General features: G+C 45.4%; 5 protein-coding genes across 5 annotated transcripts; 3 read left to right on the top strand and 2 right to left on the bottom strand.

Annotated features, from left to right (window-relative positions):
• Positions 1–1,289: 1,289 nt before the first annotated feature.
• On the top strand, positions 1,290–2,150 carry AOL_s00140g47 (uncharacterized protein; the record flags this gene model as incomplete). The annotated part of the gene is made up of 1 exon (XM_011127288.1): positions 1,290–2,150. One exon carries the CDS (start codon positions 1,290–1,292, stop codon positions 2,148–2,150), a length of 861 nt encoding a protein of 286 aa, XP_011125590.1.
• Positions 2,151–3,781: 1,631 nt separating this feature from the next.
• Positions 3,782–5,758, top strand: AOL_s00140g46 (uncharacterized protein; the record flags this gene model as incomplete). Its single annotated transcript, XM_011127287.1, has 4 exons — positions 3,782–3,922; positions 3,997–4,524; positions 4,591–5,505; positions 5,594–5,758. 4 exons carry the CDS (start codon positions 3,782–3,784, stop codon positions 5,756–5,758), a joined length of 1,749 nt encoding a protein of 582 aa, XP_011125589.1.
• An 898-nt stretch (positions 5,759–6,656) lies between these two features.
• AOL_s00140g45 (uncharacterized protein) lies at positions 6,657–8,721 on the top strand (the record flags this gene model as incomplete). The annotated part of the gene is made up of 4 exons (XM_011127286.1): positions 6,657–7,128; positions 7,189–8,018; positions 8,084–8,649; positions 8,709–8,721. 4 exons carry the CDS (start codon positions 6,657–6,659, stop codon positions 8,719–8,721), a joined length of 1,881 nt encoding a protein of 626 aa, XP_011125588.1.
• Positions 8,722–9,155: 434 nt separating this feature from the next.
• On the bottom strand, positions 9,156–10,301 carry AOL_s00140g44 (uncharacterized protein; the record flags this gene model as incomplete). The annotated part of the gene is made up of 2 exons (XM_011127285.1): positions 9,156–10,054; positions 10,121–10,301. 2 exons carry the CDS (start codon positions 10,299–10,301, stop codon positions 9,156–9,158), a joined length of 1,080 nt encoding a protein of 359 aa, XP_011125587.1.
• A 3,068-nt stretch (positions 10,302–13,369) lies between these two features.
• On the bottom strand, positions 13,370–14,693 carry AOL_s00140g43 (uncharacterized protein; the record flags this gene model as incomplete). The annotated part of the gene is made up of 2 exons (XM_011127284.1): positions 13,370–14,033; positions 14,158–14,693. 2 exons carry the CDS (start codon positions 14,691–14,693, stop codon positions 13,370–13,372), a joined length of 1,200 nt encoding a protein of 399 aa, XP_011125586.1.
• Between the last annotated feature and the right edge of the window lie 229 nt (positions 14,694–14,922).

The raw sequence follows: 14,922 nt of genomic DNA, 5'->3' as shown, positions 1-14,922 counted from the left end.
AAACCTGCGAGATGCCTTGCTTGTACGACCTTCGAAATGCAGCCACGCTCCCAAGCGTAAATGATGCATATCGCGACGTTCTGATCGAGAGTAAATGCGGAGAAAATACATATATTTAGAAGGAAATCTTTCCGGTCCGGTCGCTTGTCCTTGGTAGTTACGACAATCGGCGTGAATCACGGTTTCGGATCGAAATTTGGTTGTATCTCCATGTGTAATGAAAGCGATCCCGTCGAATGGGGTTTGACAAAATCCTCCCGAAATCTACGGGATCACAGGATATTTAGGCCTGTTAGGCATCTTTCATGGGAGCCTGCAGACGGCGACAGACTCCGACACTCAACAATGCTCGAAGTAAAGCCAAAGTACTCTCCGACTTAGCCCCCAATTAAGAAGATATCCTGGAAACTGTCTAATTAATTCTTGACTCAAGAGTTCAAGAGTCCTTGATTTCTTTACCGTCTAGGGAAAATATCTATCGCTTATCAGACCACGCCTATAGGCCTACCTCGTGGGCCAACCCCAGAGTTCAGCCGCACGGTGCTGTTCCGATTGTAGCCCCTGGTTCTTTACCAAGAGTTATGGCGAGCCACTGCAAATTTCGAGCCATCTATTTGACTCTAGAGATTTTGTTTGCAGACAACGGACCCTCGGCACTGATTTGGAATGTCTTTTTGGATGGCTAGGTGGGGTCTAGAGCGTGCTAAAAAAACTCTTTGATTGGCCAAGGGAAATGGCTTTTTGCTGCGATCGAGGGTGGGCGGGGTTTTCTTCATTGGGCCTTTCGTTGTCGCTTTGTCAGATCCATGATCCATCATGGGTGTGCCGGCTACTGGAGAACCCAGCGTGCCGTTGTAAAGAAATTACCCTTTCCGGTAATAACGTCCAGTGGGACTCAATCGATACCAAGACCTCCACCGTGATTTCCAACCAACTCTGCAGAACCTCTAATCCCAATTCCGTAAAAGGCGCACTAACGTTACCCACCTGAATTGAAGGGGCGACAGGCCCTGAAAAGCCAAAAATGCAGCGTGCTCTTGGCGGTCCTTCTGGGGCGGCGCTAGTTGGGTGATTAGAAGTCGGATGGGCGAGATATCTCCAGTTTCCAGCGGATGAATAGTATATAAACACTAGGGGGCTGAACTCTCATTGCGACATTTCTGATATTTATCTTCATTCTCTTCCCCTTCATTTCTAGTGTCAGAATTCTTGCATTGTTCGATTTTGCAAATTCCTTTCCCTCCATAATTCTTTCAGCTTTGAGGCTTCCTTAATATATTTCGCCAAACATGCGTACCAGTCCTCTTATCGTCGCGAGCATCCTCGCCGTTGCAGTTTCTGCTCAGGCTCCTGAAGTTTGCATAGAGGTCGTCACACTATCCCAACAATGTATTCCTGATGATGCCTCTGTCGATGATCTCCAGACAAGCACCGCAATTGCTGCTTGTCTCTGCGATAACACCGGCTTCGATTCAAAAGTCGCCGAGTGTCTTGATGCAACAGGATCGGTCCTCCCCGAAGAGAGCCGTCAGTTCCTAGCAAGCTTCCAGGGTTATTGTAACCTCCTCGCTGGTGGCGGCGGCGGCGGCGGCGTCCAAACCAGTGCAACCGTGACTCGGCCTACTGAAACCAGTGCATCTATCACTCCCACTCCCACCCCGACTGGTAGTGGTGATGATGATAACGTCCCAGAAAACTGCCGCTACATTGCTTCAGGTCTCAGCTCCTGCTGGACCGATAACAGCCCACTCCCAACAGCCGCCCCGGTCGCCAGATGTCTCTGTGCTGGTACTAGCTTTGACGCCGCTATCGAGGGATGCTATAGCGATATTCTCGATACCGATCCCAAGGAAGCTGCTACTGTCTCCGCCTTTGCTGGATTCTGCTCCAGCTTCTCCGCTGGTGCCTTCGGCGGCTCTGGTCCTACCGGAAGCGACAATAACCAGCCAACCACTACTGGCGGAAGCAATTCGCCTAACCCAACTGACGACGAAGATGATGATGCTCCTTCTACCACTGGCCCTGCCCAGACCACCGGCAGCAACAGCAACAACGGAGGCAACGGTCCAAACAGCGCCGCTGGCTTCAAGGTCACCATTCTTGGAACTGCATTGGCTGCTATCCTTGCCGGTGCTGCCCTTGTTTTGTGATCGCCAAATGGTTTCCGCAATGAACAACCATCGACAACGGCGTTTCTGGGATTTTCGATTTTAATATTAATTACCTTTTACATGCTATAATTTCTATTAGCCAATCTTGTATACTTAGAGATTCGCTTACCATTATGTCCTTTTAGTCTATATGGCTTCTCATGAATGTAAATAATGGACGGGATACCTTGACACCTTTATGAACGCATATTCTTTTGCTATTCTCACATAAACCTACCTTTCTCTCTCCCGCCACCTGCGATTTCGGGATGTATTCCGTATGCGCGTGCGCTCTTAAAATTCGTTGCTAACAAAGCGCTGTGATCAAACCGATCTGACCTAATCCGGTCGGCTTATAATTATCCCTCGCCGCAATGTTGCCCCGAAGGATTGTCTGTATAGTAATTCGAAATTCTTGTTCGGCCGCAAATGCTCGTATCAAAATCCAAGGCCCGTCGCTAACGTTAACACGTTTGATTATGTTGGCAGCTGACTCCACTTACGACACCCCTTTGTATAACGTATAGTATGTTGTACGTGCTTATACCTGGTGATCTGGATTCGCACGCGGGCGACATTTACTTGCGTATTGCTGTGCGTATATATATATATATATACAGGTTTTGATAACTCTAGAGTAATCGAGCTCAAATGTATCATGAAGTATCGTTGAGACACCTTAGCTTACTTATGTAAGCTTACCTTAATTAATTACCTAGCTTTGAGCGTCAACATGAGAAATTGAAAAGAAAAAAAAGAGGGTTGGTTCGAAAGCGAGTGTTCAATTCAAACACCAACAGAACAAAAACTGCGAGCGGAGGGGTTTTCATACGACTCTAACGGGTCGTATCATTATCAAACCTCCGAATATTTCCAGCCTTAAAAAGCCATATGATGTTATCAGCCCTCAGTACGCCGTTGAAATAAGATTCGGCTTACGTAGACCTTTAGATGTTTCTTGTTTCGCGGTTCGTGTCCACCCCTGGCACCCCCAATCTGCATGCGAGCAAGCCAAACTCCAGGCGAGCAAATAAGGCCAGTCAAGCATTTCCATGGGCCGAAAATCTGATCGATTTCGCAGGAATAGCTGCATTTCCCACACGTATTTCTTTGTGTGACGTTCAAATCCTAAGGGTTTTTTTTGAGGCTTGTCAGCCCTGCCAACTGTGCCAGAAATTTAAGCACGCGCGTATCTGGTCGTATCGAAAACCCCCCTGACACATGGGCGGGATATTCCTAGAATCGGTTCCTTGTTCGAAGTGTTATTAGCTGCCATCTCAGGATGTTGTCAGCATTCCGCATCCACCACATCCACGTTAGATCAGCGGTTTGGAGGAGCTGTAATCGAATAACAAGTCGGTACAGTTTGCTGTACCCTGAGGCATCTGTCCCCGCATTCCGCAGGGGTACATATGAGGCTGGTATAAAGAGGATGCGGGAGCCCTCATGCGGAATTGGCGATATATCTCTTCGAAGGTCGTACATACTATTCATACTTCTTTCCTGCTGCCAATTACTTTTCAATTCGTGCTATTGTAGTATATTGATACATACACATCTACAAGCACTAGAGACATCTGACGGTTTTTGTTGTGTTTATACTAACACGGGTGGTTGTATCAGAGCACAGAATGGGCTCTTTAGGGACCGAAACCACAGTGAACGATGAGGTTTTTGACCTCATTATTGTAGGAGCAGGAATTAATGGACTTTATGCTGCGAGGTCATATCTTGCAATCCAACCATCTATAAATTTAATAGTAATAGATTCCGTAAGTGCAGGATATACTACCCGTTCGAAAAACTCATCTATCGGATATATTCTAACACGCTGTCTCGTGTATAGCTATCGACTGTCGGCGGTGTCTGGTCGAAGGAGCGTATATATCCGGGTTTACACGTCCAAACTGCCCCAGAATACTTCGAGCTCCCGGAATTGCAATACAAAGACCTCGATCCGCCCGTTGAATACAATGGCAAAGGTTTTATGACAGGTCCATCATGGTCTCGATATTTCCAAGCTTGGAGCGAGAAGGTTGGACTTACAAAGTACATAAGGCTCAATACTATGATCCGACAGATCACCCGGCATGAGGACGGTACTGGGAAAAAATGGTGGCGATGTCATATTGCTGATAGCCCTAAAGCTCTATCGGCTGAGAAATTGATTGTTGCGAATGGAATTACGAGTTTACCAAACTATCCTGACTTAGACTGGACAACTTTCACGAAACCCGTGATGCATCATCGGTATTTTGGGGAGAGGTCGAAGGAGTGGGATAATGAGGAAGTCAAAAATGTGACTATCTATGGTGCAGGCAAGGGGAGTATGGATAATATTGTACAGCTGGCGAAGGCTGGGAAGAAGATTAAGGTATGACCTACCGGCCGCCTCCCTTACAAGGCTTTGATAGATGCTGATTGAGAGCGTACGGTGCAGTGGGTGATTCGCAAAGAAGGCCGTGGACCTTGCTGGATTCTCGATGGCAATCTACCTGGTGGTAGACATGCCGAGTACCTGGGCTTCAGTCGAATCTTGGCTCTTTTGATGCCCTCGCTATACCAAGATAGCGGTTTCCCTGGCCTCCACTACTTTTTCAAACGTAACATCATCGGCAGGAATATCTCCAAGTTCATAATGAACTCATCTAAGAGAGTTGCTTTAATGCTGATGCAACCGATCACGCCTAACATTGAGAAGGCGATACCGGAATTACCTCCATTTTGGATGTATCATGTCATTGGAGTGGATAACTACGATGTGAAAATCTGGGATTATTTCAGAGATGGAACCGTCGAAGTTATTAGGGACAATATCGTATCACTTCAAGGGGACACTATCGGCCTCGCATCGGGTGATAGTTTCACAACAGACGCCGTTGTCTTCGCCACAGGCTGGAAAGCCGGTGTCTCTCTTTTTTCCGAGAATCAAACCTTGGAAATGCAACTCGGCCTGCCGTCAAAACAATATTCCGAAGAATACTCCTCGAAATGGAAAACCTTAGAAAATGAGGCAGACAAGCGTGTATACGCCGAAAACCCAATTCTCAAAGACGCCCCCACTGCCCCACGGGTACCACCACAGGAGTCAGGGCCGTTTAGGTTATACCACTATACCGTCCCAACAGAATTTGCAGACAGGAGTATTGCATTCCTGGGGGTTTCTCCAAGTCCTGGAACATCTCATTACGCCCTTATCATGGGATTGTGGACTGCGGCGTATATGAGTGGGAAACTGGAACTCCCAACCAAAGAAGAAATGGAGAAGGTTACAGCATTTGAATTGCGGTTCACACAGATTCGACATGTTGGGTTCTCGAATGAATTTCCGTTGATTTCGTTCGATTGGATGTCGGTAAGTAGTTTTCGCACTTGCATTCGGTTAATTATAGACATATTTGAAACCAGGCAGACGCTGACAGGATTATTATTATTTTCGATAGATTGCCGCAGTTATGTTACAAGAAGCAGGTATTAACCCGTACATGAAGAAGAATTGGATAAGTGAAATATTCACAGCGTACACATGGGAGGACTATACGACAATATATGACCAATGGATTGCGAAGTACGGATTGGTAGAGGGGAAGCCCCCAGCGTCTGAGTAAACAGACATCTATTTTCTTATCTATTTATTGGGCCGGGTTTTGCAGCTCATTTTCGAAAGGTTCAGTGCCCGGGGAAGATTTACCTAAGATTAGACTACTATAATTCAAATACAAGATTTTGATTTTCGAGTTAGTTGTCAAGTTTTATAGATTTCAACTAAACTGATACGAGCGACAGGTATCATCGATATATCGATATTGTCTCCGCTGCACATAGCTGTAAGCTTATGGTGTAAGTTAAGGTAACCTGACATAGTAGATGACAAGATCATGACTCAAAATCGTAAAACGATTACTATTTCCATGGATTTACCAGCCTTCATGATTTTACATTGAACTTTGAACATATATCGTACGCCTATGCACATGACTTCGTGAGACGGAGTGGATGAGGTGGTGGTGAAGTCAATTAAGTTGTAAAGTTGTGCACGGCTGCCAGCCGATTGAGTCACAAAGCACGCCGGATTTGCAGAATGACAGGGGTAAACCACGCCGCTCAGGGTTCCTGCCTGACTCCAACAGAACCTCAACAGGAGTCAAACCTGTCGGAAATCATATTCGGTTCCAGCCATTTCTTTATAGATTTAGACCGTATTTGAGCTCTTGGCTTTTGGCTTTCGAAATCTCGGCAGATTCGATTCATGGGAGCAACCATGTTAACCACTAGCTGCTGACGAGTCGGCCAATGTATAAAGCCCTCTGTATTTCAGCTTCGACAAAGCCAATTGCTTTCCTACAGCGGCGTCCATAGAGCAATCGGTTTCCCATGTTATTGTAACTCGCTGTTTTCAGTTTTTTCGTCTTCATTGCAACAATCGATTAAATCCGGCTTGGTCGAATCCGAAAGCTGTAGCCCTAAAAAGCTCCATACAAAATCACAACAAAAACAACACAAACCATGTCTATTTCTACCGCAATAGCAGGACTGGATCTTGCTTCACCTGCCCCAAAGAAGGAAACCTCAGACAAATCCGAAGATGAACTCCCTGAGGATGTCCTACCACTATTCCCACACCCACTCGACGATCACACCACAGAGGTCATAACCTGGCGTGAGCAGTATCTTCGCAATTTCTCCTGCGCGATCCGTAATAAACCAAATTGGACTGAAAAAATCCTCGACCGCGCTTTAGTCGTCAAATGGATTCGTGAGGCGCAAGACCAAACAAGAGTTTGGCAGTGGAAGAAGATCATGACGTGGAATCAGGAGGATATTGAGTTTGCGTACAAGGAATTAGTCGAAGGGTATAAACCGTTTGTGGATGAGGCGAAGAAGAAACCAGAGCTTTATGGCTTGGAGCCGGATATGGACTGTGTTTGGAGATCTGATTCTTTGGTGGACGAAGAGCTTAGAAAAGAGCTTATTGAAGGTGGGGCTCTCACAGCTATTCGTATTATCAAATAGGAGCTTTAAAACTGATTAACCCTAGCCGTTGCGACTTTGGAGAATGTTCCGGAGGACCAAAAGGACTGGCATCCTGGATCTAACAAACAAGTACTCGACCTTGTTCATCCGTCTTTATGGCCAGTAATCTATGGCCGCTCTATCAGCCTGATTGATGGGAAGCCGATAGAATCACCCGATGACGCCATCGACACCAGCTTTTCCGAAAAGTTCTGCTGGTTACCATCTGAATTCGAAGTTGGCGCTGACGGTAAAGTCAAAATCGCCAGTTACATTAATAACCTGGCAACTGGTGACCAGCGGAAGTTATTCTACCCAATTCTAGAACGCATATTCCAACGGTTTGTACCGTTATTTAACCATGTCCTCGGAGATCTAAAGCGTGGATTCCAGCATTGGAACAGGGCTTACAGTACTGGTTCCTATACCCACGACAGTGACGAAATCGAGTGGTTGTTTTTCCAAACCCATAAAGAAAAATTCAACGAGCTCTTAGGACAATTCGAGCGCGGCGAAGAACTGACAGTACAGTTGGAGGATTTTATCCATGTTTTCCCCGACACCCCAGAAGGAGATAAGCTAAGGGATAATCTTGGGGAAGACTACTGGGAAGAACCTGAAGATGATGAAAATATCTATGATGACGAAAAAAGACAGCAGCGGGATACTGCACCTTACCAAGTTCGGGATCTAGGGCGGCTAAACCAAAATCATACTTGGACGCCCCCCGAAATCACAGATAGCTTCAAGTTAGAAGGCAAGACTGCAAAAGTAATTGTTAAGCTTGCTAACATTATCTTAACACCGGAGCAACCGATATATGAAGGTGGTTCTTGGCATGTAGAGGCAATGATGGTAAGTATTTAATAATCTCAAATCTTCAACAAGAATGCGGGTAAGACTAACTAGTCATGTGGTAGAATGAACGAATCGTTTCAACTGGTATCTACTACTATGATCAAGAAAACATCACAGAATCTGAACTAGCATTCCGTCGTACCATCGAATCTATGGAAGATATGGGATGGCAGCTTCCTCAAGACTCTAATTGGACGACTATTCATAACATGGGTAGTTCCGGCACCACCGTTCAAGAAATCGGTGGTATCAAAACCCAAAACAACCGAGCAATCGCTTTCCCAAACATCTATCAACACCAAGTCCAGCCCTTCGAGTTGGTCGATAAGACTAAACCAGGGTACAGGAAAGTTTTGGTCTTCTTCCTCTGTGATCCTTCTAAGGAGAATAAGGTACCTACTAGTAAAATTGTGGCGCCTCAGCAGCCAGAAGCAAGAAAGGATTTAGTGGAAACATTGAGGCAAGGGCCGCTCGGCAACCTACCCGAGGAGGTGTTCCGCTTGATTGTAGAGGCGTTGCCTCCGGTGGTTACCAGGGAGGAAGCGGAGAAATATCGCGATGAGTTGATGTATGAAAGATCTTCGTTCATTAATGACAGCGAGGCTGTCCAGGGCGAGAGTTATAGCTTGTATGTCCTCCCCTTGCTTACTAAAATACAAAGGAGTTGTGCTAACTAACGGCTTATAGGTGTGAGCATTGATTTTGGATACGGGAAGGGTTTAATGAAATTATCTATTTGTATTTGTTCTTCAATCTATAAGCAAGGTTTCTTTTAGCTACAGGATAGTGGAATCAAGCAATAGTCAATAGCGGTCCAAGCGAATGTGGTAGCAACCATCATTCATTCATTGTTCACCAACTATGCATGTACCAATTACCTAAGTGAAAACAAAAATGGTAGTGAACAATTAAACCCGCATAAACGCCAGCGAAAAAGAGAGAAAAAAGACAAGACATGCAATGTGAAAAAAATATCGATCCGCGAGTTGGTATCTCAAGAGAAAGTAAGAAGGGAAAAAAGAGCATCAAAATTAAAGTTCTTTGTAGGCGAATTTGAAAAGGAAATGAAGGTCGGTGGAGGAATTATACATTATTGTATAGTGGAAACGATAGTATAATAGGGGGTGCGCTCATTTAGAGTAAAGAGCCGAAGATAGTCCCACCAACCATGATGGCACCACCAACCATGCCGGAAAAGAGTAGTACTGTCGACATAGTAGCAGGTCGCAAGTGAGAACCAGCGCTTCCTTCTCCATTGCCAGTACCTGTGGCGGTTCTAAAGCCTGTAGTACCAGTTGCCTCTTCGGTATCATCATCGGTAGCGGTAGAGATAGGAACGATAATCTCACCATCACTTCCTGTGGCTGCTTTGGTGGTGACCGCTCGGGTTGAAGCAGCATCGGTAGTAACAACAACAACTAGTGTACTGTCCATGCTAGTGCCTGTCGATCTAGCAGCTGTATTCATACCAGTGCCTGTTCCAGTAGCCATGGCTGTGCCAGAAGCGCCACTGGCATTTCCAGTTCCAGTTGTCGTTGGATACGCACCCTCGGTACCAGTTCCAGTTACAGAACCTCCGTTTCGAGCAGTCTCAGTACCAGTTGGTGAGCCGGAGTTGCTACCATTTCCAGCACCCCCAGTCCGAGAAGCTCCGTCAGGGCCAGTAGTTGCTGGAGCACCCGTGTTTCCACCATTTGCGGCACCAGTAGTTGTAGGAGAGCCGGCGTTACCGCCCGCCCCAGTACCAGTAGGAGAGCCTGCACCGCCAGTATTAGTGCCAGAGCCGCCGTTTCCACCAGCACTAGCTCCAGTGGGACTGGAACCGTTTCCGCTTTGGCCTGAACCGTTGCCGGAGCCAGTGTTGGTAGGAGAAGATCCATTGTCACCGGTCCTGCTTGGAGAACCGTTTCCTCCAGTAGCAGTAGCAGCACTGGTCTGCGCTGGTGGGGCTGGTGCTATAGCATTGCAATTGTCGCCATTGGGGCAGCAGCCATTCCTTCCATTGAAAGAGCCACAATAGAACCCATCAGGACCTAAATAAATACTAGTCAGAAACAGTCCAACACAATAAAATTGAAACCTAGTTTTATTCTACTTACAACATCCAGTAATGCCGGCGCACTGAAATTGGCCAGCTGGGCAAACCGAAGAACCAATATCAACGGCCTGTTTACGCTGAAGACGGTTAGAGCGAGGGATTAGGTTCCCAACTGGAATGGCATATTCAGCCATAACAGCTCCGGCAAGGACCGCTAAAACGAGCGTAGATTTGGCAAGCATTGTGTATGATCTCGATAAGAGTTCTATCGATATATATGGTTGTTTCGGTTATCGATCGGGGTAAGACTTAAAATGGTATGGTGAGACCAGTATATAGAAAGGGAAGCAAGTAGATGAAGGTTGGTGATAGAATGCAATAAGAATGCGCTGTGTTGAGGCTGTTGGAGAATGAAGTTCTTTTTCTGAGGGAGCGAGCAGGCTAACGGGTCGAATATAAAAGAACAACCTCCTCGATAGCTTCAACAGAACCAACAGTTAAAACACGACAAAACTATGCTAGATTTTTGAAGGGGGCTGGAATGATGTCTGGAGAACAAGCACGATGGAACTGAGAATGGAAGAACGGGAATTTCTGTTCTTTATAATTATGCAACATTCCAATCGGCTGGTTGAAAACAGCTAGTTGAAGTCAGGACATACAGTCCACGCCATCGCTGTACCACGAGCGCATCCAAAATGTCTAAAAATTGACAAGTTCTCTCAATGCACGTCTGAGCTGGGTTCAGTCGTTTCCCTTTCATAGGGCCCTGCATCGCGAGGACATAATTCCCAGAAGACATCGCTCCACCCGAGAGGACGAGTCGCGAATCCAAGTCAGAAAAGCTCCGCTAGTAATCGATGCCTGTTCACAGCTTATTTCTTGGGTTTTATCGGTCTTGGATTTTGCGACGAGCGCATTGGCACCGATTTATCGCTATCGTCATTTTATTTTATTTCTTTCTTGGGGGCCACCCCTGCCGATACCGAATCCAGTCGATTCTTTCGTTTAAAGACTGCAGCTTCCCCAGCTACTACGTAACTATCGCAGACCATTCCAGCAAGGGATCTATTACCTTTGATCTCTGGCATGCACATATGCAGGTGCGATATCTGCCGATCATTCGTTGGCTAACAAGCATTGATCGTGAAGCTTAATTGATCTCCTGGTAATTTTGATCTGTATCATATTTGCTAAGATTGCCGCGAATTCTATTAGATCGATACGAAGTTATGATCGATATAAATGCTACCATCAAAAAATTAAACACAGCCGAAATTCGACACAATAGGATTTTCGATTAGAACATGCTGGATTCGGGTGGGCTGAATGAGAAACCGCGTGGCTATCAGGTGGGAGGGGAGCTTGAGTTATATGTAAACTCCGTGTTCCGGCGGCACCTTGGGGTTTTTCCAATGGATCAAATTTGGTGATGCAGAACGGCCAGGTTACCATCAATTGAAGCTCTCCTAGTTGCATTGCATTAAGGATATTGTGATCGCGCAAGTTTTAACCACTTGCGAATCGCAAGCATGTAATGTCGGTCCTGCCTTCCAGTCGCCAGGATTGTGTCTGTTGCTATGAGGGGAAAAAAATGCAAGGGATACACTCATTCTTCGCGTCGGCGCACATGCTTCGCGCGAGCCCTAGGTTGCACAGCTGTGTCGCAATGCAGGTCGAGTTCTATTCTGAACGAGTTCGCACAGATGGAATGATGTGATTCCATTGGCTGGCGGAGTTAAAAATGGACCGGGGTCACAGTTTGCGCCTCGAGCGCCACAGTGAGGATGTGGCTGTTATCATGGGGAAAAGACAGGGTAAGAGCTCTGAAATTAAATGTCGTGGAATACATTAGGATTGTTGGTATGAAATATTGAGACATTTTAATCGATATCTACGTATCGCTGCAGGTTTTGAATCCGTAGCTTTGGATTTTGATACTCAGCCTTTACGCTATTAACGCCACAAGTACGTGTGCTTTGGGTACAAGCAAAAGAAATACCAGGTTACAAAATATTGCCTGGGGATATTCTAGAGTGGCTGATCGGAACGCTTTTAATTAAATTTAAAATTAAAAGATTTAAAAGTAAGACTTTACAAATGTTTTGCGAGGTAGTAATATGATATCGCTAGGGATGTAACGGTAAGCTATCGATATCGATTCGGTATATTCGAGATAAATCTCGGCGTGCAATGTTGATCTCGATCATAGCAGGAATATATCTCTGCCATGCCCTCACATCTGCGCCTGGTCTCGAGGCTAGAGATTTATAGCTGGTTCCATTAATTCTTCTTCAAAATTAAGAACGATTGATATGATGATAAGCTTAACTATGACAATGTAATATTTCTTACCATAGGCTCTGGGTTATGCACACGGAGGACGTCAGGGCCTCTATTCCACCCCTCAAAAGATCCATTACCCCATTTTTTCCTGTGAAGTCCCTGATGACGATATTCTCTATCAAGAGCTTGTTAACTCTCTAGAAACAAGTTTATAATAGCTTCCAGTCGAGATTGAGATTCTTGCGCCTGGTTAACATCGGAAATATCACTTGAAGAATCCGAATCGATATCCTCATGTACATGTCTAGATCGATCTTGCAATGTCGATCGCCAGATACTCCAAGTTGACTGTCATCATTGCCAAAAATTCCAAATCATCCTTAAGAAAATGACTTCGCAGGAATTCTACCCTTTTTAGCTTATGGCCTCTTTCTGCTACTATCGGGTGTGGTTTGGTAGACTGTAACTACAGTATATGGCGGGTTAATAGTCGTTTTGAACGAAAACATCTGTCTATTCGGACTGTTTCTATCTTCTCGGACATAAGAATATGATAATACGCAATATCTGCTGATTTGCTCTTGTTGGTGGTGGTAGATCTGAAATACTTGATGTTGCGAAAGCCGGGCAGTAGTAAGGTTCCCTCAGCTATGATATGGTGTAATCATAGGGTCTCTGTACTTGAACTTGCAGGCTCGGGAGGGATATGATTCTCGAGGCTGTAAATGTACGGGTTGTGGGTTTGACATTGTATTGATGTGTATGGTCCCGAGCTTGCGTTTAAAGCCAGTGCGGTACATATGAATATCCCTCTACATAGCTACATGTCTAGATATATCGATACTTAAGTCGGTATATACCGAACAAATGGCACTGGAGGCACTAAGGTAAATACACACGGCATGTATAGAGCTGTGCGCAATAGTTAGCTATAATTATATATAACTATTCCACTAAAGGTCAGACAAATGAAATGTATAAGTGAGAAGGAAGCAGTGGAGGAGCCCGTATAAATATTTAAGAACTACTGATCACTGGAAAGTACAAGTGTCGGTGGTATCAAAGGCGCAGATGGTGCACCCGGCATCGGGAGAAAAACCGCTAGCACACCTTCTCTCTTCCCCCAAAATGACCCCTCTCGTAATCCAACATCAAGTTCTTGCATCGTCTTTTGTAGAATATCATCTCGAAACTCAGGTCGCTTTTTGCACTTTCCAAGGACCTCCTGCCAGGTCTTCTCCAAGATCTGTGGGATGTCGTTAAAAGTACTCTTCCATGGACCGAGCGAGAATATGTATCCTGCTTCCAAAGAATCCTCAATACTTGTTTTGAGTCCTAGCATGTCATCGAAGACCTGGTCAGGTCTCGATAAATGTAGAACTAAAAGGTATGATGCCAGATCTATCTTGATTTCGACGGTTGCATTTTCGGTTAATTGCTGCCTGAGCCGCCATAGGAAAGGTAGTAAGAGCGTCTGTATCAACGGTGTATTTGAATCGTTATTTTCCCTTAGCGATCCTTGATTTATTTTGAACACTATATTTATTTTTCGGATCAGAGGACTGTAGATTGATGATGGATAGAGGAGTAAATTTGCATTATTTTGGAAGGTTTGGAGGTATTCAGGGGAGAGCCGTGTGTCTCCTCCGTCGTAAACCGAATTGTGGAGGGGTATAAACTGGCCCTTGCTGTTTATACATGCATACACATGCTGTTAGATTGTAGTTTACCAGATTTAATGGTTTCCTCCCTCAGGTCTACTCACGCCCAGGTGGCGCTTGTAGAGTAATTTAGGATTGGTTACTTGCTTACCTTGTACTCTCTTCGGGATCTACTACAAGTTGATACCCAAACCGCTCCCAAGGCGCCGTGTAACTCATATCATAAACACGTGGGTATGTGAGATGCATAGACCCAACAGGCCTCATACGCATTCTCACCGCAACCGAAACTTCAATCTTAAACACATTCCCACCATAAAACACTCTAGCAGCTTCATCGTGAATCTGTCTATTCACCCTCAAAAGCGCTAACTTTGTCTGTGGGATTCCCGATACATCCCCTACATAAATCATACACCGACTGAGGAGTTCGAATAATCGTGGATTAGTACTGTCTTCGTCGGTTCTGGGTCTATTTGCAAAGCTGGGGTTTAGTGATATCGGTCGTGGAGTATCTGCATCTTGCTCGGGGTATCGCCAGTGTTGCATACCTGGCCCACGAAATCGGTTTCCGCAGGATGGGATTGAGATGTTTGTGAGGACGTAGGCATATATTTCATTTCTGATCTCGGGTGGGAGGTCTAGGAACCTGAAGGAGCTCGGGATTTGGGAATTCGATGCTTCCATCGTGGGTCTCAAACTGAACTGATTTAGTTTCAAGCTACAAGTAATTAAGTGATTGACGAATAATGCGGTGAGTTCTAAGTATTTCTATGTGTACGCGATACTAGTACTAGTGTTGGTCTTCAAATTCGGATTGGATGTCTTTATTTAATTTATAAGTACGTGGAGCTGAAATAGCTTGGCAATAGTCTGCAGCATCTACGAGTCATCTTTTGAAGACTCAAGGATCCAG

This window comes from Orbilia oligospora, assembly GCF_000225545.1.
Source record: "Orbilia oligospora ATCC 24927 unplaced genomic scaffold scaffold00140, whole genome shotgun sequence".
In the NCBI taxonomy this organism is placed as follows: domain Eukaryota; kingdom Fungi; phylum Ascomycota; class Orbiliomycetes; order Orbiliales; family Orbiliaceae; genus Orbilia; species Orbilia oligospora.
Note: the sequence above shows the minus strand (reverse complement) of the source record. Positions and strands in the feature narration are given on the sequence as shown.